General features: G+C 37.5%; 2 protein-coding genes across 5 annotated transcripts in view; one reads left to right on the top strand and one right to left on the bottom strand.

The window, feature by feature from the left end:
• The window catches only part of LOC124402555, a 129,190-nt gene extending 104,983 nt beyond the window's left edge, over positions 1-24,207 (top strand). For all 4 annotated transcript variants that reach the window (XM_046875665.1, XM_046875664.1, XM_046875662.1 and 1 more), the window contains 7 exons: positions 21,060-21,196; positions 21,276-21,369; positions 21,496-21,607; positions 21,993-22,217; positions 22,330-22,498; positions 22,990-23,117; positions 23,392-24,207. In XM_046875665.1, coding sequence (XP_046731621.1) covers positions 21,060-21,196; positions 21,276-21,369; positions 21,496-21,607; positions 21,993-22,217; positions 22,330-22,334 — 573 coding nt within the window. In that variant the 3' untranslated portion in view covers positions 22,335-22,498; positions 22,990-23,117; positions 23,392-24,207. The remainder of the gene's footprint in view (positions 1-21,059; positions 21,197-21,275; positions 21,370-21,495; positions 21,608-21,992; positions 22,218-22,329; positions 22,499-22,989; positions 23,118-23,391) is intronic.
• Positions 1,758-18,716, bottom strand: si:ch1073-456m8.1. The gene is made up of 6 exons (XM_046875660.1): positions 18,467-18,716; positions 15,288-15,368; positions 13,556-13,588; positions 11,398-11,559; positions 6,843-6,926; positions 1,758-4,630 (listed from the first exon to the last, which is right to left on the bottom strand). Exons 1-6 carry the CDS (start codon positions 18,560-18,562, stop codon positions 4,121-4,123), a joined length of 966 nt encoding a protein of 321 aa, XP_046731616.1. The 5' UTR covers positions 18,563-18,716; the 3' UTR covers positions 1,758-4,120.
• Positions 24,208-26,478: the final 2,271 nt, after the last annotated feature.

Here is a 26,478-nt window from a genome sequence, read left to right as displayed (position 1 = left end):
TTCCTGTTTCCCTGGGGTATAAATATGACGTGACACAGAGGCCTAATTCTCTTACCCATTTGTCAACATGGCAAAGACAAGAGAACACACCATTCAAGTAAGGCAGATGTGTGTCGACCTTCATAAGTCAGGCAATGGCTACAAGAAAATAGCCACTCGCCTTAACTTGCCGGTATCTACAGTCAGAGGAATCATTAAGAAGTTTAAAACAACTGGAACAGTGACAAACAAGGCTGGAAGAGGTCCCAAGTTTATCTTGCCACAACGCACAGTGAGGAGGATGGTAAGAGAAGTAAAAAAATTTCCCAAGCTCACCGTCACAGAATTGCATCAAAGAGTGGCATCTTGGGGTCACAGAGTCTCCAAAACAACCATCAGACGCTCTCTACATGCCAACAAGCTGTTTGGGAGGCATGCAAGGAAAAAGCCTTTTCTCACTAACACTCACAAACGTAAACGTCTGGAGTTTGCTAAGCGGTACTGGGACTTCAACTGGGATCGTGTGCTTTGGTCAGATGAGACTAAGATTGAGCTTTTTGGCAACAAACACTCTAAGTGGGTCTGGCGTAAAACAAAAGATGAGTATGCCGAAAAGCACCTCATGCCCACCGTGAAGTATGGTGGAGGATCTGTGATGCTGTGGGCCTGTTTCTCTTCCAAAGGCCCTGGGAACCTTGTTAGGGTGCATGGCATTATGAACGCTTTGAAGTACCAGGATATTTTAAATAAAAACCTGATGGCCTCTGCCAGAAAGCTGAAGATGGGTCGTCATTGGGTCTTTCAGCAGGATAATGATCCAAAACATGTGGCAAAATCTACACAAAAGTGGTTCAGCAGTCACAAACTCAAGGTCCTCCCATGGCCATCTCAGTCCCCAGACCTCAACCCAATCGAAAACCTGTGGGGCGAGCTAAAGAGAAGAGTGCATAAGAGAGGACCCAGGACACTGGATGATCTAGAAAGATTGTGCAAAGAAGAATGGTCAAAATCCTCTCTCTGTGTTCTCCAATCTTGTGAAATGTTATAGGAGGAGATTAAGTGCTGTCTTGTTGGCAAAAGGAGGTTGTACAAAGTATTAACATCAGGGGTGCCAATAATTGTGGCACACATGATTTCAAGTTTTTTTTTTTTTCTAAATGTGTGATTTTTTTTACCACCAAAGTAATGTACTTAAATAAAGGTTGGATTTTCTCTTTTTTGCATTTGGGTTCTATGTTGTTTAAAAAAGGAGAATTTTTAGAAGTCCACGACCACATCTTAAACAGGGGTGCCAATAATTGTGGAGGGCACTGTATATATATATATATATATATATATATATATATATATATATATATATATATATATATATAGTAGAAATGTCCTCAAAAAATTGGGATAAGATATTTTTGTCATATCGCTCCATCGCAGCCTCACACACAATGATCCTGGAATAGGCTTGATCAAGGTTGTTGACTGGCAGTGAGTGAGTGAGGAAGTGATCATAGCTGGTAAATGAGTGTAGTTATGAATAAGCATGAATGTGTGTTCCGTAGTGTGTTGCGGTGTAAGTCAGATGAAGTCAAACTGATTTACAACCAGGATTCCTGGCATAGACCCTGGAATTACCACAGGTGTGATCATAATATAGTGGTTATTGAAAATAGGTAATGAATCTGACAAGCAATACATTATATTTCTCAGGTTTATTTGTATTTAACATTCGCACCAATAACATTTGTTTGTAGCGAATTTATAGAAAGTAAATAAATCAGAAATAGTGATAAAAAGTTTTATTTTTGACAGAACATCAGCACAATAGTATTCTTGAATAAAAATGACAGCATATGTGCAGGTAAAAACAGTAGGCACAGGACATTTATATGTAAAATATCAAAGGAATGTATGATTATTAATGATAGATTGTTCAGTCACATGAAAATTAAGAGCCGTGGGGGTTCAGTGGTTGTGCAAAAGTTTAAATCCAAGCATTTGATGTTCAGGTACAGTTCAGAACGTTCAGGTTCTAATTATGAAGAATTGTTCTTCCTTCAAAACACTGAAAGGCCATAATCTTGGAAAAGCTGCTCTAAGGAACATTCTGGTTAAAGTTCTCACACTTTCTCTATCTCTTCTCAAAAGCTTATCAAAGTAGGTTTTGGACATTGCTAATTGTGCACATTACAGATCATTAAATCAAATCAAATTTTATTTGTCACATACACATACATACAGAGTACGACATGCAGTGAAATGCTAGATCCTCTGACTATCCTCATTCAAAATAAAGTAAGCCATCAACAGAGAACCACAGTCAGACCTTGTTCAGTTCAATAGATAGATTATGGGGTGTAACAATACTAAATATTAGGAAAAAAATAAGAATGTAACCATTCAAAGGGAATATTAAGACACTTACAGACTATTTACAGCCAGATATTGTTCATTTTTACCATGCAGGTTTTTGACAACTTTGAGAAAACATGCATGCGTCTTTTCTTCATTAACAAGCTCTGTTATAAAGCAAGAAATAACAGTCTACATGCTGAACAGCTAATCAAAATCAATGTCCTTTAAATGTTAGAATGATTGATTCAGATTCCACTGACACACAGATGAACCTGCTAAAAGATAAACTGATATAAAGTAACTAAAATCATGCAAGCCATTTCACCTGACGTATCAGAGACGTACCGATCTTGCCCGGCTAGATAACAGCTTTCTGTAAATCAGTGTCTAAATCTACCCTGAGAAAATACTAAATGCTTCTGGAAATGCAGTAAGTAAAGCAAGACAGTCAAAACACGCAGTATCAGGAAAGTAAAGTGAAACAAGTTCATGCTCTTGCTTACTTATTATAAAATAAAGTCAATGACCATTTTAGCCAGCACTCTAGCAATGAGCTTAACAGTGATACCGAGCACACAATATAATTAGTGGAAATTCAGTCATATAATTGAATCAGGCTATACATAAAGGAGAACATTTTCAGGCAGTATTTAGTATCAGGCCTTAATTGTTGACTGTGAACTTCATGCTTGAACATAGGTTTATTATTCTTTTTAAGTAAATGTACAGCAATAAAGTTTCAAAGAGCTGCTCAGTGTCAAATAATTGCCCCTGTGAATAAATAGTGCCTTGCAATCTACCAACACCCCATCCAGGGTGCTTTCTTTCATGGAATAAGTCTGGCTCTACCACCAGTCTGACCAGGAAAAACTAGTTATTAAAGATGAATGATTATGTCCAGCATTCCTGCTTTGTAATTCAAGCAGCTTGATAAATGATTTTGCCAGGACAAATAGTATATTGTCTATTCTAAATGTGCAAAATATACATTTTTAATTCATTAGGTTATTTATGGAGCTAACTGCAGGTTGGTGTTAGCTCACTATTTAAAGATACCCGAGATAAATATCCATTCTTTCTGCCTTGTTTAAACATCAGCTTTTCAACATAGATTTCAGTTTCCATGTTTCTTGCATTTCGATGCAGCATTAACACTCCTAGGATGAAGTTTATCTCGTTAAGTAGGCAGTGTAAAGACAGACGTCTTTTAAGGTTCTTAAATCTTGGACACAAGTTAAAGAGGGCAGCAGATTTTCCTTAATTGTGTTCACCAAGCGAGAGATAAATATAGTAAATAAATGGGACGGAAATGCTGCTTTAATACAGTATAGTGATAATATTAAAAAGTGTGATCATTTTATAAGTAACTATTGTGATGTGAAGATTTCATATTGACACGTCTAGCTGATTATGAACACAATCTTAAAGTTACAAATATGTAAGAATTAATAAGTAGAAAATTTGTAAGGAATAGTTACAAAAGTAAAGGCCATGTTTGGGGGAAGAGGGCAGCGGTTGGCAGTTGTAGATTTTGCATTTCTAAATCCACAAATTCACTCCCCATTCTAATTCTGGAGAATGAGGTTTTGGTAATCTTTTATTTCTGGTATCCAGCCCACTGATTTCACACAAAAAAAAACAACAGCCAGTAAAAATGCTAAGGACATATAAAATGAATATGAAAAATAATATCTCACTAAAAGTTAATTGTAAAATGCCCTCTAGCCATTTAAAAAAAATCACAGAAATTCATACTAAAATCAGTCTCAGAAAGATTGCACACTTCTGCAGTTTAAGAAAGGAGACAGCCTTCTGGTTCTTTCAAATTTCTGGCCCCATTGCCATTCTTCAGTTCACTCTCACCATCTTCTGGCAACGCTGCATCGGAAGCCCCATCAGGAGTTGAGGAACCAGGCGAGAAATCTGATGGTGCATCTTCATAGCCACTGCTCTCGTCATAATCTTCAGCATCCTGAGCATTTTGGTTGCTTTCCTTCAGTGAGGCCTCTTCAGACCCAACCACACGTGCTGCTTTAGCATCTTCGTCCACTGAAGTTCCTTGCAAAGCAGCCTGTCTCCAGGAATTTTGCTCAGCTCTTTTGTGCTTGAAAAGCAGATATACTGCAGAGGCAAAGTTAGCCAAACTGGTTGTAGAGCCTGTAGATTGTGCAGATGTGTCTACTGATTGTGTGTCTTCAGGTGCACATTCATCCACTTTGACAGCAGGATTAGGATTATCTGTTAAATCACCAGCTTCCTTTTGGTCTTGTATTATACTTTCATGTGGAACTGAAACCCTTTCCTAGTGAAAGTAAAGAAAAAACAATTATGATCAAAAGCAAATCTACCATGTAGTAGTATGTAGTACCATTAATTACAAAAAACTAATGTTTTGGGCAGACTGCACCACTTAATGTGCTACAATACTCTTTTCTATATTGTCTATAATCGAAGATCCATAGACAAATGTCAGAATGATTCCTGCAACCACTAATATTACCTCACCTTTTGGTGGATTTTGTCATATACAGTTAGCTCCCAAAACACAAATGGTTCAGATTTTTCCATTTTACGATGATGATGATGGTGGTGTGGAAAAAAAATAAATAAATAAAATTTTTGTACAATACATTGGGTTGCCAGGATGTATGTGTCTCCCTGTGTAGGCGTTAACTGTGTTTCTGGTGTTTCGAAGCCTAATTATTAATTAATAAATAATTAATTGCTCTGTTTTGCTAAATTATGTACTTTAATTTGTTAAATTATTAACAAATTACACTATACTACCGCACACTGATCACTATTCTTTAAGATTCCAGGGTAGGCCATGTACCATGTCATAAGGTCATTGGAACGCATCTCAATTGTAAGTCGGGGGCTAACCTGAATATCTCTCAGAGACTGGAGGCAACACTAGCATACTAGTTGTGGTAGGATAGTTCTCTAAGCATGTTGTTTCATCGCCCTCTGCTCCTCAGGTCTACCCACAACCTACCAGACAGGCAGGTGGCAAAGCCTCGACCAAATGTATTTCTATACCTACTGTGGTAATCATCAGTGTGGCTGCTGTGGGTCTATCCATTACCAAAAGTTTTGCTGTTTTGCTACGTTTACCACACACAACAGTAACATCTGTAATGTCATCACTTTCTTTACAGCTTACCAGTGTTAATATTGATCCCCAAACCCACTGAGTGTTGTACAGATTTTTGCTCCCTGTTAATCCTTACTGTATTTATTTTTTTTACATTTACTTCTGTTTTTTTATTTTGACTGATATGAAGCACAGATAAAATGCTATATTCAAAATTCAAACTATTCTTATTAGTAGGCTGTCTCATAATACAAGTGTCACATGGTGCTTTAACAGATATATTATTATTTCACAAAAGGAACTTGCGTAAATCTGTACACCATCATTTGATTATAGCTACCAGAATGGACTGCGCAGCATTACTGCAGTTCTGATTGCAGTTTCACTGATATCTGTCTTTCCAGTTCAGTCATCCAAATGCTATGTGTCCTAAAAATAGCTTCACAGATTTTCAAACAAATACAGCCCTTTCCTGTGAAACTACACCCAGAAAAACATTGCAAATGTCGAGCCTCGATTAAATTCTCTGAATGCTATTGTAATAATAGAAACTTTCTGATATGACAGGCAATATGATATGACTTCTTGTCCTGAATGGTCAGATGTTTGTGGTCCAACTGAATGTGAAACTTTATTAAGTAATTTATTTTTAAGCTTATCATTCTGTTACTACTAAGAATAAATATAAATAATTATATTTTACTTACAATTATAAAGTATGGTAAAGTAAGAATGTTAATGTCTGGAAACAAATAAAATGAAAAAGTGTCTGCTAAATATTTCTTTTCAGAATATTCTGTTAATTACATTTTATAACTGTTTTCATTGTTATGGGTATACAGAAAGTTCAGTGTATACTGTCTATATATAATATTGGCAGCAAGCAATACACTGATAAACTACAAAAACTATACACTGAACAGGCATAACATTATGACCATCTGCCTTAAATTGACTGGTCTTTGGCTATGCGCCCTCATACGCAACAAACTGTGATGCACTGTATATTTCGATGCCTTCCTTTAAGAACCAGCATTAACTTCTCCAACAATTTGAGTTACAGAAGCTCGTCCCCACGTGCATCAATGAGCCTGACCCAGCCGTCTAGCCATCACAATTTGGCCCTTGTCAAACTCGCTTCGAATCCTTACTCTTGCCCATTGTTTCCTGCTTCTTACACATCAACTTTAAGGATGTGTAAGTGGTCATAATGTTACACCCGATCAGTGTATAACGATGCTTTAAAAAAGACCTGATTGTATTTTCACATGGTCTGTCATTACAATAACTTTTTTTACACAGCTACTAGACAAATCTTAATTACACAACAATATGGAATCTAAATTTGTTTCCTCTGACTTGTATGCAAGCAGGCAGGCGAGCGCAGTGTCCTCATTACAAGCCTAGCATTCTCTCTTACCTCCTTTATCCGCTCCAACTCCTGAATCAGCAATGCAACAGTGTCCTGCAACTTCTTTCTATGCTCCCTCTCATGCTCCAGCTCCTAAAGGCAACAGGAAAAACAAAGGATAAGAAAGAATTTGAGATAGATAAACGTAGGGAGATAGTATAGAGATAGGAAGTGACCTAGCTTACAACAGTTACAACAGCTAAACTAATTTTTTTGCTGTACTACTTTTTGATTGTAACGGACAATAAATTAATCCTTACAGTTTTATATTTTAATAATTATAGTGGGGTCAACAGTGCAAAGTAATGGAGAGTGTGTTAGAGAAGTGAAGAAAAGATTGCAGGCAGGGTGGAGTGGGTGGAGAAGAGTGGCAGGAGTGATTTGTGATAATAGGGTATCTGCAAGAGTGAAAGGGAAAAATTCTAGGACTGTGGTGAGACCGGCGTTGCTGTATGGTTAAGAGACAGTGGCATTGAGTAAAAGACAGGATGTGGAGGTGGAGGTAGCAGAGCTGAAGATGTTGAGATTTTCGCTGGGAGTGACGAGGATGGACAGGATGGACAGGATTAGAAATGCGTTTATTAGAGAGACAGCGCATGTAGGACGTTTTGGAGACAAGGTGAGGGAGGCTCGATAGAGATGGTTTGGACATGTGCAGAGGAGGGACATGGGGTATATCGGTAGGAGAATGCTAAAGATAGAGCCACCAGGAAGGAGAAAAAGAGGAAAGCCAAGGAGGCGGTTTATGGATGTGGTGAGGGAAGACATGCAGGTAGTTGGTTTGAAAGAGGCAACGCTGTGGCCACCCCTAATGGGAGAAGCCGAAAGAAAAAGAATAAATGGTGAACTACACAGGCTGGCTTTTTGTGGCAAGGAACAGTGAGCTAGGATTTATTGTATATTGTACATATTATCTGGAGTGATTCAGGGCAGGCCCTGAAGATACAACCCAGCTCATCATAATCTTATTGGGGTCATTTAAATAAGGAAAAACGCCCATTTGTATTGGCCAGGCAATAAAATATACCAGCTGTGTGTGGCATGCCACAAATGTCAGTTGGTGCATCTACCAGCCACCCCAAAAACCAGATTGTTTTTCCAGATATGAGAAACTCTTTCTGTGTGCAAACATCCTCTGCTGTCTGTCTGTTACACAAACAGAGATTTCTGGACTCACCTGACGAGATTCTATTTATGAAACAGGTTGTTGTCTGTTGTAGGTGTTAAATGACTTAATGCCAGAAACAAGCTGGTTCATGTGTCTTGATTTTATATCATGTACTATGCAAGTTCGCATTAAAAAAGCATAAATGTCTTGGGACACAGACAAAGTAATGTAGACATTGTTTATGTAGCTCTCACTCAGACTGGAGACCTTTGATAGGAGGACATCCCTAACCCATTTCAGTCAAGGCAGGTCATTATAGTTCACATGACAGTATAACTTTCTCATGACAATCAATGCTAGCTAAAGGAAATAGCTGCAGACTTAGCTTCCTCACATATCTGTTGAGGTACAGGAATAGTCACTAGTCAGTGGACTATAAGGAGATTTCTGTTGGAGAATATTACAGTTTTAATTTGTTGCCTTGGCTCCTGAATCACAAATTTCAACTGAGCCATGTCTGCTGCCATGTCATTAGTTTACCTAGATAGAGGTTCATCTTGTGTGGTTGAGGGACGTGGGCAAGTAGAGACATACGTAAATGTCTTCCATTTGGGTCAAATCTGACTTGAATTAAGTACCTAAAGATGACAGCTAAGCATAATGAGATGGTATCTGCATAGCTACACACTCAAGGTGATGTCTAAGTCACACAGTATATTCTTAGACAATGCTGAGGCGGTGAGCATAGCATAGAGAAGCTGGAAATTTTGACCATTCTTCCAGAAGCGCATTTGTGAGGTCAGACACTGATGTTTGACAAGAAGGTCTGTATCGCAGTCTCCGCTCTAATTCATCCCAAAGGTGTTCTATCTGGTTGAGGTCAGGACTCTGTGCAGGCCAGTCAAGATCTTCCACACAAACTTGATTATCCATGTCTTTATAGATATTGCCTTGTGCACTGTTGCGCAGTCATGTTGGAACAGGAACGGGCCATCCCCAAACTGTTCCCACATAGTTGGGAGCATGAAATTGTCAAAATGTCTTGGTATGCTGAAGCATTAAAAGTTCCTTTCAACTAAGGGCCCAACTGCTGAAAAACAACCCCACATCATAATCCCCCTCCACCAAACTTTACACTTGGCACAATGCAGTCAGACAAGTACCGTTCTCCTGACAACCGCCAAACTCAGACTCATCTAACTGATTGGCAGACAGTGAATCGTGATTCCTCACTCCAGAGAACACGTCTTTACTGCTCTAGAGTCCAGGGACGATGTGCTTTACACCACTGCATCCGATACACTGCATTGCACTTGGTGATGTAAGGCTTGGATGCAGCTGCTCCACAATGGAAACCTGTTCCATGAAGCTCTCTACGCACTGTTCTTGAGCTAATCTAAAGGCCCCATGAAGTTTGGAGGTCTGTAGCTATTGACTCTGCAGAAAGTTGGCGACCTCTGTGCACTGTGCGTCTCAGCATCCGCCGACCCGCTCTGTGATTTTACGTGGCCTAACACTCCGTGGCTGAGTTGCTGCCGTTCCCAATCGCATCCACTTTTTTTTATAATACCACTAATAGTTGACTGTTTGACTGTTTGTAGAAGCGGTCTGCATGACCAGGTGCTTGATTTTATACACCTGTAACCATGGAAGTGATTGGAACACCTAAATTCAATGATGTGGATGGCTGAGTGAATACTTTTGACAATACAGTGTATGTATCATGAAAGAACAAAGAGTTATGTTGAAGGCAAACCATTTCAAGCCCCAAAGTTAGCAGACAGAGTAGTAGGCTAAGAAATAAACAGTGTGTAGTTGAGCCAAGAAAAACTCTCAGCTGAATAAGCTGTGCTTAGTCACAGCCCTGCTGGTTGTTTTTTTGTTGGAAATGAGTAATACTCTGAGCAGATAATACCAAGGAAAAATGAAATGTAAATGGAGGAGAGGCTGACACTAATTTTAACCGTACTGTGAGTCCAGACTCAGTAGTGAATGGTATATAATGGAAAACATGATATACAGTACTAGCAACATGCAGTCTCAGACACAATAGGTGGTTAAGTGGCAGCCCTGCTGAAAAATCTACCTACCTTCTGAAACACATAACCAACTTTGCCAGATGGTTAGACAATTTCTAACCATTATTACTGCAGTAAATTGATCAACTTAGACTTACTTGTCTAAGTACTTTGACTGGAACACCTGTACCTCTGCGCATTTATCCAGTTATCCAATCAGTCTTGATTCAGCAGCAAAAAGCATAAAATTATGCAGATAATTTCAGGAAAAGGTTTCTGGTATTGTTCACATCAAACATTAGAATAGGGGAAAATGTGATCACTGTCACTTTAACTCTGGCATTTAATTTGGTGCCAGATGTCTTGGTTGAGTATTTTGCATACTGCTGGTCTCCTGGGATTTTTAAACACAACAACCTCGAGAGTTACACAAGATCATGCAACAACCAAAAGAACATCTTGTGTGTGGAGGATATGCAAGTTAAAACACCTTGTTGATAAAAAGAGATGAGAGTGGAATAACCAGGCTGGTTTGAGCTGTCAGACGGTTTATATCAGCTCAGATAAGCACACTCTACCTCCATGGTGAGGAGATAAACATTTCAAAATGCAGAAACATCAACCCTTGAGGTGATTGGGCTATGATATTAGGTACCATTCCTCTCAGCCATGAACAAGAATAAGGTTTTTTCATAAATCTGAACAGCTTTAATGAGATTCCTGCTGTTGTAAACTATCCACCTGAAGGATCAATATTTTGTGCAGAAAATATTCTATATCTATTAGCTCAGACTAATCTGGCATTTTTTATTTTTGATCAACAAACTGTTTCCACCCACAGAACTGTTTTCAATGTGTGTAAACTCTAGAGACTGTGGCGTTTAAGATACCCCCAGAAGATCTGAAATGCTCAAACCAGCCTATCACCTCCAAAGTCACAAACATTGCAGCTTTTCTTCAATCTAATGTTTCGTGTACATTACCTTAGGCTTTTGACTTGTTTCTGCATGATCTCTTTGCATTTTGCTGCATGTTTGGCTGATTAGATAACTGCAAGAATGTTGAGATGAACAAGTGTTTCTAATAAAGTAAACAGTGAGTGTATGTTCTAACTGACTTACTGCTGTATATTTTTTAAGAAAGGTTTTCTAGAATGTTATCTATGAGGGAAAACCCAACTTAGCATGGAGAATGAGATGTGAAAGACAATTCTTGGAGCTACAAATAATATTACAACGAATGTTTGGTTTTCAACTACAACATTAATAATAATAACATACCAATAAAAGTGTTGCGTATTACAAATCCAAATACATAGCTGTTTTGGCTGATATAGAAGGTACCCAGGTAAAAAGATCCCTATGTGATTGTTTCTGCCCTGGCATGGAATAGATCCAGGCCTTATACTTGTTCGATAAGAAAAACCTGTTGCAGGTACCATGCTGTATTGATGAGCCTCCCTCTTGGTCTCAATAAGCATCTCTTCAGCTCCCTCAAGGGCATCCTGGAGACAATCTACTTGGAAAAGCAACACCTCCTGCCGCAGCTCGACGCTCTGTAGCTCTGCTAAGCACATCTCATAGTTCTGTTTCAGCTCCATCTGCAGAAAATATATTGGTTGCAATTTACTGTTCGGTTGTGAAGTTGATGAGTCCAATATGATGAGTTCATCAGGTATGAGAGCCTAATAACCCACCCGAAAGAAAATTTTTTGTGATTAATGTTAAATCTTATAAAAAACTGTTACTGTGTTTGTTGTGCAATGGATTTAGAAGCAAAACAAATTACCTATGGAGCAAGTATGCTGGGAGGAGGGGTAATTGTTGGAGATTATTTCATTCCTTCACAGCCAACTTATGATTTCAATGTCACTGTCTAATCGACCACTATTTACATATGTACAGTACAGTGTGCAGTAATATAGATTATTGTAGCTAATTTTCTTATGGCTACTTCAAAGAGTTGTTACCAATCAGTTAACATATCAAAACAGTTTTTTAAATAGATTTGGTTGCTAATGGAACTCATTCCCTAGTTGCTTTAGAAATATCATTAAGTAAAATTGCAAAAACCATCACAGCTAATGTCAGTAGTAATGTCATAGCTCCTTTTAAAAGAATCCAGTATGATCCAGTTCACGATAATGATTCCAGTTTAACCTATGAGGTAAAGCTAGCATTAACAATTCTAATTACTTTGCCCCTGTTAATGTACTTCTGTATTTGGGATTTATATATATATATATATATATATATATATATATATATATATATATATATATATATATATATATATACATACACTGGCGATCAAAATTAGAGAACAATTTATAAACAATTGAACAATTCTGAAATAATGTCATCTTCACTGCTCAACAGCTGAAGGAGTTTTTGTCCTGTCTATACCATATTTATATATATATATATATATATATATATATATATATATATATATATATATATATATATATATATTACAGGGCTTGACAAATCAATTGCCTGAGCACCCAGGACAAGCAGATTTATTCATAGCTTTCCACAACACAAATAAGTGCTTGGTAAATGTATTAACAGTTACATAGTTACATAGTGAAAGCTTTTACCACTGTTTTTGCTTTTGTCTACCATTTACAGAAAAAATACCACCCATTTAACAAAAAACATACATTTATTTATGTTTCTGTTATATATATATATATATATATATATATATTTTTTTTTTATCAAAATAGCATCCAGTTAATAAATGTCCTGTCCCATGTCCTGTCCCATGTCCTTCACTGAACTGAATTTTCAACCCGTGAAGTTTTATGTGAGCTTTTTCACCTGCTTTACCTGGAAATTATAAAGGTATTTAAAAAATTATAAAACTAAGGTGTCTCCTACACAGGAAACCCGTAGGTGTCGGCTGCCCTCTTTGGGATTAAATTACATTGTAGGTTTTCAAGAAACCAAATTATGAGGCTTGGTGAGCTCACTGGTACTTTACTTACCTAATGGACTAATGAAATGATGTACAATTTGTCTACTTTGCCTGGTATTATTAAAATCAATAATCTATGCTAAAAGTGCCACATAAACATGCTTAAGAATGTGTGGCCATACTGACATTTTGTTGTCTTTGCTGTTTGGGAAAATGACATGCATTGTTAGGTGCTGTACACTGCACTGCCCCACACTTGTCGTTTTAAAACAAGCCTGACTGATCACATGTTTTGCAAGTGAGCAACATATTGAAAAAAAAACCTCTGTTTTCCTGAGTAAGAGAAATATCAGAGGTGCAAACCAAGTGAAAGTTTAAAGTGCAGACATTTCAGTGCACTTAGTAACACTCTAAAATGGTTGCCACTTTGCCCTGGTTCTTCTTTCACACTGAGTCGTTTCTGTTGGTCTTTTCGAACGTATTTCATAGATGTTTGCTTTTCATGCTACGAATGCTTGCTACGGTCCGTATTAAATAGTAAAGGTACTTACAAGTCACACATCAATACTTTTCCATCATCATAGTATTTGAGGCTGTTTATATTGATGCACACAGGCTACATTATAATATAATGAATTAATTATTCAGGTTAAGTAGAAGCGCAATGTAAATACCATGGATGTGTTTTCTGCAGGCTCATCTTCACACTAAGGCAAAAAAAAAAAAAAAAGGAAATAAGCTTATAAATCATGCATACACATTGAACAATAAACATTATATAAAAGTCAAAATATAAAGTATACTATAAGGTTGTACATAATTATACCACATCCAAATTTGATTCACTATATTAGGATTTTCTTATTTATTCTTATTTATTACACATTGTGCATAGAATTACCTTCTACTGCAATAAAGCTTAGTCTCTTATGGAACTGTGCCCTGTGCAAGCATTCTTATGCGATTAAGCGTATTCAGATAGATTTGTATAAACACTCATGATTATGTTTTGGTGTCAAGTTCAAGAATGAATTCTGTTAATCCGTTTAGCTGTATCTGGTTTCATATAGTCCTTTTTTAATGTCAGTTTTAGTCTACTGTCAGGTAATGTAATAAGCGGAACACAATGCATAATAGAAACATAATGTTTACTATCCAAAGTTGCACAGGATTATTCTTTCTTTTGATTTGGAAATGAGTTTGTTTAACAAGCACAGCAAGCAAATACAGCAAAAGCATGTGATTTGTGATTTTATGCTTGGGAAGTTGGAATATTGCATGAATCAGTTTTTGATTCCTCCATGTAAAATGTTTAAATGAGACAAAAATCAGCAAGTTGAAAATCTTGCATAAAATTGCATAAGATTTATTAACTGTGGCATCAGCAACTGTATGACATTAGAATAGTTTGGGTTGAATACACACCAAAAGGCTGCTATTTTCTGTCTATAAGATTTGTTGTTCACCAAATCAAAAACTACCTTGTCTATTGAGTAATAGATAGTAACGACAGATAAAAAAAAACAAAAAAAAAAAAACATCTGCATTCTCTTTGTTTAACTAAAATGTTTTTTTTCCCTTTCAGTGTTTTCTAAACATTTTGCTGTAATTGATATTTTATTTATTTGAAGCAATAGCCTTGTTTGGCCTAAAAGCAGCATTTTTTGCAATGTGCAATTGTTAAAAAAGTCAAAGGCAAGTGAGAAACAGCCCACTTCTCAGTGTGCACCAACTTGGCTCGAGTTTGGATAATTGGACTCGAGCCACAACACAGCTCTAAATTGGACACTTGATGTACTTACAAATACACAGTGGCCATTTTGAGTTGCTGTGTCTAAGCTGAGTTAAAAGAGATTCTTTCTAAAGATGTGTAAAATCTTGACCCAAAGTTTAGTTTTACTTTGGCCAAACCATTGGATAGCCACGTGTCATAGCAAAACAATACGCCTCATCAATACAGCTTGTAATCAAAGGCCCAATGTCTGCAATGTACCTGTTCCGTTACATCACCGAAATATTAAGAAATGCTTACAACCTCTGTACAGATGTTTAGCATTGTGAATGTAAATGTGTAAATAAAGTCAGTCAAATGCTTGACTATCATTTCTGCACTGATCTAAAAGTCCATATTTCAATATGTGAATTATTTTATAGTATTTAACTGTGCTTTCTAAACCATTCTGACCAAATTGCAGCCTAGAAACACAACCTGTATGTATTTTGTTTGGTTCTCATGACAAATACTGCAGAAACATGTACAAGTGCATTATTGCGCAAGAGCTGTAAACCCAGGTCTACACCCTGCCATGACTCACAACAAACACTAGTCATACGAATTATATCTGATATCTAATTAACAGGTGGACATAAAGGCACAATTCTATACTGATTTTTGGATTGTTTTACCTGACTTTCTCTTGTGTCTCCCCTCCTGAGAGATCCATATCGGTTTTCTCTGCGAGTTACGCGCTTGGGTGACTCTTCAGCCTGGCACACAAAAAACATCACAGAAGTAAGATCACATATGTAAGAGAGAGGCAGTAACAGTGGCAAAATATACACACCCTTTTCCCACATTTTGTAGTGTTACAAACTGCAAATGAAATTAGTTTCAGTATTCAGTTCCTGATACATTTACATTTAGTTGTGTTTAACAACTGAAAATTAACCTCTTCGATGTAAGTCCTTCTAGTTTCCAAGTGTTAAAAAATACTAGAACATGTGACGGGTGGGTGTTTCTTGTTGCCCAGATGTGCCCTGTTAGATAAGCCAAGACCGGAATAGTGGAAAAAATTGCGACTTCAGCCATTTGGAATGCCCAGAAAAAAAATCTAATGACTCGTTCATAACTGGTACTAGCAACGAGACAGCAAATACGTTAAGGCAAATAAGGAAAATGAAATCAGCAGCAATTGATGACAGAAACATTGTATATAAAAAACAACAGACATTACCAACAACCTGCACAGGGCAGGGCAGAAGGTATCACAATCCAATATTCAATGAAGAGCAAAAATGGAAAATAAAAATGCGTGTGAGCGGCAGGTCAAACGTCAGAGGAACCTGATCCATATTTATGATGTAGTGTGGCCCGATTCAGTGGGAGCGCATCTTATTTAATATAAAGAATTTAATTGGTTCACCTGAACCCGTTCGGCAATTTTATTGGTCTAATGTTATGGGGCTCAGTGTTTTGTCTTGAAGGTTGTGAAACCGGGAAAAACCCAGGAAAAATCCATATATTAGCTGCTTCGTTGTTTAAGCCGCAGGGTTCAAAGCGTGGGGAAAAAAGTAGCGGGTTATAGTCCGGAAAATACAGTACATAATGATGATGAAGTTCTGGAACCTAGATTAACCTCTACCAAATTGATAGAAAGGTGAAAATCTGGAGAAAGAAAGGATCGGCTCATGATCCACCCAAGCTCACTAATCAAGCAGAGCTCTATAATGTACATTTATCGTGACTTTTTGCATGTTGACTTTGTGTTTCCCAAGGCACTTTAATATTGTCTTGTCTACTACTTTGTACGACTGTGTTCTGAATGTTTGCTGTAGTGAACAAAACAACGAGAAACAACATTTTCTGCTATTTCTCTACAACCAGAATTCCGGAAATGTTGGGACGTTTTTTTAAATTTGAATATAATGAAAACTTAAAGACTCTCAAATCACATGAGCCAATATTTTATTCACAACAGAATATAGTGAACATGACAGAAGTTTAAACTGAGAAATTTTACACTTTTATGCAGAAAATGAGCTCATTTCAAATGTGATACCTGCTACAGAATTCCAAAAAGTTGGCACAGGGCAACAAAGGGCTGAAAAAGCCAAAGATTTTGAAAATATTCAGATGGAAGAACATCTAGCAACTGATCAAGTTAACTGACATCAGGGGTCTGTAACATGATTAGCTATAAAAGGGATGTCTTAGAGAGGCAGAGTCACTCGGAAGTAAAGACGGGCAGAGACTCTCCAATCTGTAAAAGAAATGTGGAATCATTTAAAAACAATGTCAAATTGCAAAGGCTTTGCTAACCTCATCACCTACAGTACACAACATCATCAAAAGATTCAGAGAGACTGGAGAAATCTTGGTGTGTAAGGAACAAGGAAGAAGACCTTGTTGGATGTCCGTGATCTTCAGGCCCTCAGATGACACTACATCACTTATCGACATGATTGTGTCATTGACATTATCAAATGGGCCGAGGAATACTTCCAGAAACCACTGTCAGTAAACACAATTTGCAGATGCCAACTAAAGCTCAATCATGCAAAAATGAAGCCACATGTGAACATGGTCCTGCAACGCCGTCGTGTCCTGTGGGCCGAGGCTCATTTAAAATAGACTGTTTTAAAGTGGAAAAGTGTTCTATGTTAAGACGAATGAATATTTGACATTCTTGTTAGAAATCACATACGGCATGTCCTCTGGGCTAAAGAGGAAGGGGATGTTCCAGCGTGTTATCAGCGTTTAGTTCAAAAACCACCATCTCCGATGGTATAGGGGTGCATAAGTGCATACAATATAGATAGCTTGGATGTTTTGGAAGGCACTATGAATGCTGAAAGGTATATAAAGTTTTAGACCAACATATGCTTCCTCCAGACGACGTCTATTTTAGGGAAATCCTTCTGTATTTCAGCAGGACGATGCAAAACCACATACTGCAGCTATTACAACAGCATGGCTTCGTAGTAGAAGAATCCGGGTGAGGAATTGGCCTGCCTGCAGTCCAGATCTTTCACCTATAGAGAACTCTTCAGCAAAACTCCAGAAACGCATAACCGGAATTGTACTAGTATAGCTGGAATTTGGCTAGAGTGACATCTCTGTCGATATGATTGCTTAAATAACTAATAGGGCATTTAGTCGATGTATGTTCAGTATGATAGGGGCTCTTCTTTATCCAGGCTCTTTGTGACAATGCAAATGAGTAAAACCCTTGTGTGCGCTTCAGCTGATTTGGTGAAAGCCCCAGAGAGCTGAAGAGCTGCAGAGTCGTCTGATGTGCTAATGAGCAATCGAGCATCACCTAGAAACGCCATAAACAGGCCATAAACTTTACATCTCCATGGGAAACGCATGCTAGTCAAGCTACTTAATATATATATATATATATATATATATATATATATATATATATATATAAAATAATATTTAGTTTGTTTTTATTTTTATTTTTTTTACACTAAGTACAACTAAGACTGGTAATGCAGGATATCCAGTCCCTGTGAAGTCTGGGCGCGTTCTATTGTAGTGCCGCTGCTTATTACGTAATAATTGCCGATGACGTCACTACTCGTTACTCGTAAAAAACAGAAACGAGGCTTCTTTGAACACAGCTGTATGTTTTCTTCAACTATATTACACAGCTGTGCCTTTAACAGAGGGAGGGATCTGATTCGTGGGGATCAACAATCACATCCCAACACAAACAATTCCATAGCCATATAATTATTTTTATTTTTTTTAAACAATTTTCTAGGAATTAGTTTACGGATAAAAAAGCCTATTCTATGGATAAGCAGTATATATGTGTGTGTGTGTGTGTGTGTGTGTGTGTGTGTGTGTATCTAACCTCTATTATGTGTCGAAGAGACTCTTCCTCGCTCATCGCGCGCGAGACGATCCGTTTTCTCGGTGACGCGGATTTCTCCACTGCGTCTGAGTGCATGCTGAAAAACACAAAACTACCGACCTCACAACGCGGGTTAATCCGATATTCCGCCCTTACAGACCGTGTGAACTGTTCGCCTGCACTTTTTGTGAGTGTTTGACAGCAGAGAGGTGGCGAAAATACTCAACTTCGCTTATAGGAGGGGCTCAAACGACCATGGAGAAGGGCGCGTCCCAATTCAACCGATCATTACTCTCCCTTTCACCCTTCTCCAGTCACTGAAGCGCACTTAGAGGTGCATCCTCTATTTTCCTATGAAGGGCCAAAAAAGAAGTGTTGCATTATAGCAAAGATTTGAATCAAATTTAAGTTTCGATTGTTAAAAAAATAATAATAATAAAATATTTTTTGTAGCAATATGAGAATAAAGATAGAGCACTACAGGAATAAAGTCTTAACAACATGAGAATAAATTCATAGCACTATGATAATAAAATCATTAATATATAGATTACAAATGTAACAAACGTTAATTGACACCACTGAAATTGCCAACTGTTTATCCCAGGCAAAGAATGTTTTGATGGTACAATGTTTTACATGCTTATACATTTTTGTGTTTATTTTCAGCAATACTCACCAATTTATTTTTGCATAGACTAATGTGTCCATTGTACTAATTCCCAATAGCTGTATAACATGATATAAAAAGAGTATGAACAGTTTATCAGACTATAGGTATGGTTTATATTGAAGATTCTTTAAGCTCAAGCTCAGTAGGAGATACCGAAGGTGACGACAAAGCAATTTTGATTAGAAGTCCTCCTAAAAAAAATCAAGCAAAGGAACATCTTGCTTAAGAAAGGATCACCAATCTTGTCTCTGAATTACATCTATACAGGGAGTGCAGAATTATTAGGCAAGTTGTATTTTTGAGGATTAATTTTATTTGAGGATTTAATTTGAACAACAACCATGTTCTCAATGAACACAAAAAACTCATTAATATCAAAGCTGAATATTTTTGGAAGTAGTTTTTAGTTTTAGCTATTTTAGGGGGATATCTGTGTGTGCAGGTGACTATTACTGTGCATAATTATTAGGCAACTTAACAAAAAACAAATTCATACCCATTTCAATTATTTATTTTTACCAGTGAAACCAATATAACATCTCAACATTCACAAATATACATTTCTGACATTCAAAACCAAACAAAACAAATCAGTGACCAATATAGCCACCTTTCTTTGCAAGGACACTCAAAAGCCTGCCATCCATGGATTCTGTCAGTGTTTTGATCTGTTCACCATCAACATTGCGTGCAGCAGCAACCACAGCCTCCCAGACACTGTTCAGAGAGGTGTACTGTTTTCCTCCTTGTAAATCGCACATTTGATGATGGACCACAGGTTCTCAATGGGGTTCAGATCAGGTGAACAAGGAGGCCATATCATTAGATTTTCTTCTTTTATACCCTTTCTTGCCAGCCACGCTGTGGAGTACTTGGACGTGTGTGATGGAGCATTGTCCTGCATGAAAATCATGTTTTTCTTGAAGGATGCAGACTTCTTCCTGTACCACTGCTTGAAGAAGGTGTCTTCCAGAAACTGGCAGTAGGACTGGGAGTTCAGCTTGACTCCATCCTCAACCCGAAAAGGCCCCACAAGCTCATCTTTGATGATACCAGCCCAAACCAGTACTCCACCTCCACCTTGCTGGCGTCTGAGTCGGACTGGAGCTCTCTGCCCTTTACCAATCCAGCCACGGGCCCATCCATCTGGCCCATCAAGACTCACTCTCATTTCATCAGTCCATAAAACCTTAGAAAAATCAGTCTTGAGATATTTCTTGGCCCAGTCTTGACGTTTCAGCTTGTGTGTCTTGTTCAGTGGTGGTCGACTTTCTGCCTTTCTTACCTTGGCCATGTCTCTGAGTATTGCACACCTTGTGCTTTTGGGCACTCAGTGATGTTGCAGCTCTGAAATATGGCCAAACTGGTGGCAAGTGGCATCTTGGCAGCTGCACGCTTGACTTTTCTCAGTTCACGGGCAGTTATTTTGCGCCTTGGTTTTCCACACGCTTCTTGCGACCCTGTCGACTATTTTGAATGAAACGCTTGATTGTTCGATGATCACGCTTCAGAAGCTTGGCTATTTTAAGACTGCTGCATCCCTCTGCAATATATCTCACTATTTTTGACTTTTCTGAGCCTGTCAAGTCCTTCTTTTGACCCATTTTGCCAAAGGAAAGGAAGTTGCCTAATAATTATGCACACCTGATATAGGGTGTTGATGTCATTAGACCACACCCCTTCTCATTACAGAGATGCACATCACCTAATATGCTTAATTGGTAGTAGGCTTTCCAGCCTATACAGCTTGGAGTAAGACAACATGCATAACGAGGATGATGTGGTCAAAATACTCATTTGCCTAATAATTCTGCACTCCCTGTATGTAACTACTTAAAATTAAAGATATTTGGAACTATATACAGTTGCCAGTTGTTATTTTCTCATCTTTGTTCAATATTATATCATCCCCTCTCTCAGATGATCGAAGATATCCTAAAGACCAGCCCTGGAGGTGAAAAGATTGCAAGTGAATACGCTCGCACTAAAAGTCTGTCAGATAGCCGAAGACGTGACATGGTAAAAATCTTGGTAGCACATTTGACAAATGAACATGGGTAGGTTGTTTATACATTACCTTGTAAATTAATGTTTCTGATGTTATGGGTTGTAATTGGTTTATGTTTGTGTGTGTAGAATAAGGCCTTTGCAACACTTGAGGGAACAATATGCAAAGGGAATCATCTCTCTCTTCCCAAATTTGGCTGACCCCAGGAGCAAACTTGGCTATGTTAGTAGCTGTTGCCTTTCAATCTATTTGATTTACAGAAGGAGGATTTACTGCATCTTGCAAAATAAATATTATTTTCTTAGACTAGTAATGTATAACCTTTAGGTCTGTTTGTTATGGTCATAGGAGCATTATTACAATGCAGAAGATGGAAGTGGATTTTTGGCATGGAGAATTAAAACTCTGCAAAAAGAAGCATCGGAGGGTCGGAAGAAACGCCAGTGGCAACCACAAACAGGTGCAAGATTTGATGTTTAATCAGTGCTTGGCTGCAAGGCTTGACTATTTATTTATTTTTTAAATGAATATGCAACGTTTGCATTATTGAATTATTTTACTCATCTTAACATTTGTGTCTTTTATTTGAAGTATTCTTTTGTTCTATAGTGAGAATGAGGTCACATGTTATAGTATCTCTACAAAATATAATTGCTTTTCTTTTTGAATGTGAACATGTTTTTCATAATCTCTAACGGTTGGCAAATTTAAATGTCATTCTGGGATATATATTAATGTTTTCCATGTTATTTTCTGTCATTTATCTTCTTTGGTGTTAATGTGTTGTGCTTTAAAAATAAAAAGAATTACAAATGTGGTTTTCATATTGTCTTAAACAATTTCAGGAGGGCCATCTGCTGAAAGGTATCCCCACAAAGGAGATAGTTTGTTAAACGATGAACTTCACTGTCAGAAAGCATTTGCCCTGATGAAGCATACAGCCGACGAGGCAGTGGTAAAGGAAAAGATGAGGTTAACGCTGGCATATCGCCAGAAGCTGCTTCACGACCCTAAAGAGTCAACTGATATTCTATCAATTTTTCCCACGATTCCAGGATATACCAGGCTTGGTATGTGAGAATTATAAAGATAAAATCAATTTCTATTGTTCTGCCGTAACAGACTTGTTCGGTAAACAAACTTAGTTCCTACTGTGGTACTGACTTTTATTATCTTTGGCAGATTGATCAAGATTTTAGACTTCTATTTGGTGATGCAACCTCTGCAAAGTTGTTGGAGAAGTGGTGCACCAGCATAAAACCAAAGGTTATTGCCCAGAGCCATGGCCTCACACAGACTTGTGAGCTCCAAGACCTCATCCAAAATGCTGAAGCCAATGAAGTTGAAGAAGGTAACTATATTGTGCTATAGCTTAAGTTAACTAAGATGTGATTAAGCATTCATGGCAAAAGTTTCAGATGTGGTCACAACTTTACCCATTAGACATGCGTGTTTCATACCGACTTAATGGGTAAACTGTATGAAAATCACTTGTTGCTCTAACATTTCTACCCTGATCTACCATTTTATGCACAAGGGCCACATACAGGAGTTGCAAATTTACAATCTGAAATTGTTTTCATTTGGAGCTCTGAATAACAAAAGCATGGTTTATGTCTTACTGGCATACTGTCAGCATACTGTATGACATCGTACACCTGTAGTCAAGACTGTTCATAATTAGTCAATACTGTAATACTAGTTAATGTATTTATACAGGCTCATCTTCCAAGTAATGTTAAGTCAAGTGAAACTGAGTAGGATGGTATGTTCAACACCTTCTAGCTAAAAACCAAAATTACAGGCCTTTAAAAGAAATTACTTTGTTTTCCATGTCTCCAGGTTGGGACAGCGACATGTCGTCAATTCTGATTCTGGTTCACCTTTTGCCACCTTCAAGTCAAGGCCGCGAAACACCTGGAAAAATCTCAGCTATACAAGCATGCGATAGTCTTGTGAAATTCATCAAGGTGAATAGAGCAGATCAGTTGACACTTTTTATACTGTTCCTTTACTGTGTGACCTGAACTTGCTTATTTCTCAGACAGGTACTTGAAGATCATCTGTCCTCCAAATTCTTTCATTCTTTTCTACTTCACACAAACTTAGTAACAATCTATTGTAATCTGTTAGAAGTATGTACAGAAACTTTAGTGGAAGACATCAATGCATCTTCATTCATGTTGCATATTGACATTAACAGTTAGGCCACGTTGGCTCTAATATGTTTTCATTCTTTTACAGACTGGTACAAGTATCCAAGGGCACCTGGATGGAATTGGAGAAAGTCTCCAGCCGTATCTACTTGGTGTCGGACCAAAGAAAAGTAGGATCCAGAGTTGGTTTATTGTAATTGACCAACATGCTCTACCATGCAAAGCCTCTAATTCACTGGCCTGTGTTGATGAGCTTTTCAAAGCTCACTTTGTCTTTGACACCTCATACTGTCAGCAATTGATCAATGTGTATAGCTTTCTGCAAACCACTGTTTATGATCTAGATGTTGAAGTCACCGAGGTGAATCCCAGAGTGGCTGAGTTGAGAGCTAGAATGCTCCAGTAACCAGATGATTTGTTTTATTTGTAAAAGGGGGCATGCCGATGGAAATTCCCGTATAAGGCACTATAAGTTAGTCCATGGCCTTTGTTCAGGGAAAAGACTTAAGTTAAAATGTGCTCAAAGAGGTTGTTTACATGTTTACCATAGTTTTTCTGGATTACGAAAGCATCTCAGCAAATGTTGTGCAATTGACAGTTCATGCCTCGATTTTGGTGAAAGCTCATCCACTGCCAACTCCATTTTAATAGGGAATGTAGGTGATTTACCAAACACAAATTCAAACTGTGAGTTTGTACTCCTAAACAAATATAGTAGACAGTTGTGCAACAGTGGTAACTGAACTTAAAGTTGCTGGTGTCGCAGAGACAACTATTAACTATGTTGTTAGTGCTTTAGAAGAAGTGATTGGAGACATTCATAGTGAAACTCGAGAATCTGTGAAAAACAGCTTATCTTTAGCGGAGCCCAAAAAAAGTATTGTTGAGTCACAAATTGACCAGTGTTTTGAAAAAATGCTAAATCCTTTTGTGGCAATGAACACTGAGAGCAAGAGAATGCATTACTTTTCAGAGAAATGGGGAAAAATAGATCCTGTTGAATTTGTTCTGGGAACAAGATTTGCTACAAGGTATAACAGAACAACTGGAACCTTTGCCCAAACCATTGTTAAGGATAAATATGTATATATACCAATTCTAGAGACATTACAGTCCATTTATAAGCACACTAAAATTAAAGATTTGATGGCGAGAGACTCACAACAAAAAACAGGTTTTCTTTGACATACACGATGGAGAATCATGAACTCTTCTCAAAACAAAGGCATGCAGTTCAGATCCAACTTTTTTTTTTGATGAATTTGAATGTGTAAACCCCCTTGGATCAAAACGAGGAATACATAAGTAAGAGCTCTCTATTCTACCCTTAGAAGTATTTCTCCTAAATACAACTCCAGTTCACTAAATACCCATTTAGTCGCTTTATTTTATGCACAAGATATCAAAATATACGGGTTTGATAAAATACTAGAGCCGCTTGTCCATGATATCTCAACATTGGAAACCAATGGAATTCAGATTCCTTTATTTGATCATACAGTTTATGAAACCATTGTCCAAGTTACTGGTGACAACCTTGATGTCCATTACCTATTTGGTTTTGTGGAATCGTTTAGTGCTAGGTACTGTTGCCGCTTTTGCCTACTAGAGAAAGAGGACTTTCAGACAGTGTTCAGTGAAGATAGTTCAAGGATGCCAATGCGAACTAAAGAACTTCATGCAGAGCAATCCCAGTCTTCCTTATGTAATGGGAGTAAAAAAGTCTTGCCTTTTAAATTATTTGCAATATTTTCACATCACTGCAAATTTTTCATTTGATATTATGCATGATATATTAGAGGGCATTGCACAATATGAGATGAAATTACTCATTCAGCACCTGATTGGCAATTACACCACATCAGCAGAAGTGCACAGAAGAATTCAGAGTTTTAACTATGGCTTTATGGAACAAAACAACAAACCTCCTGGTGTAGAATTAAGAGAGGGTTCCAATGACTTGGGCTTAAATGCCACTCAGAGCTGGTGTTTACTGCGTTATCTGCCCATTATTTTTGGAGATATTGTGTGTCCTAATGATCAGCACTGATATTTGTTCATTTTATTGCTTCAGATAGACAGTATAGTGTTTTCTTCAGTTATATCCCCTGGTATTACCATTTATTTGAAACACCTGATTGCAGAGCACCACAGTTTGTTCAAGCATTTGTTCCCTGATAAGAAATTGTTGCCAAAGCATCATTTTATGGTGCATTACCCTAGTTGTTTGCAGAAAATTGGACCACTGCTACATTGTTGGTGCAAGCGTTACGAAGCAAAGCAGCTGAAAAGCTTTAAAAACATAACGAAAACATTAGCAAAGAAACACCAGTGCCAAATGACTTATATCTGGCAAACATATGATCCAAATGACTTGAAATTAGGTCCTGGGAAAATTGTCCCCTTGAATAAAATGGAGGTTGGTACTGAGATGGCTGAGAAACTTATTGTGCCCATGTGGACTAAGGTCCTAAATGTGAAATGGGTCAAGTACTGTGGAAATATATATCGGTCAGGGTTAGCAGTTTGTGTTCAGGTTCAAAATGACATGCCTGTATTTCATGTCATCCAGAATATTGTTGTCAAAGATGAACATGTCCTTTTAATAACAACTGCACTGTTTGTTTAGCTGAACATATTCATGCTTACAAAGTTGCACATACCATAGAAGCACCTTGTGTTTTGGATGTTAAGGATATCTTGCACCACAAACTGTTTGACATTCTGATGTCTTGTGGTTGTGATTCTGATTTGTTTATTGTACCATGTAGTTACATGTAATTCGTCCTGTTTGTCATATCAAAATCATTATGTTTTTATTATTTTTATTTTTTCAAAATAAGCTTGAAAAATAAAATTTGTGAGACATGAGTATATAGTTTGTTCATTTTTCTTTTAAAACTGAAAAGCAGGTTTTTCATTTAGGTCCTTTTAATGGGTAAACATGAATGGTGTAATTCAGAAGAATAACTTTGAATAGAGTAAGTTCTTTAGAGGTCACTTAGAATTGAGGATAAACAATTCTGGAGGGGAAGGAAATTGTTGCAGAGTAAAGTCAAAGTACCTCTGAATAGAGTTAAAAAGTAGTCAATTTCAAGTAGCTCAGAACTGTGTAAAATAGTACAAGAGTTAATTTGAAAAAAACACTAAATGGAGACAAATATCACTTGAAAGA

This window comes from Silurus meridionalis, chromosome 19 (assembly GCF_014805685.1).
Source record: "Silurus meridionalis isolate SWU-2019-XX chromosome 19, ASM1480568v1, whole genome shotgun sequence".
NCBI lineage: Eukaryota > Metazoa > Chordata > Actinopteri > Siluriformes > Siluridae > Silurus > Silurus meridionalis.
Note: the sequence above shows the minus strand (reverse complement) of the source record. Positions and strands in the feature narration are given on the sequence as shown.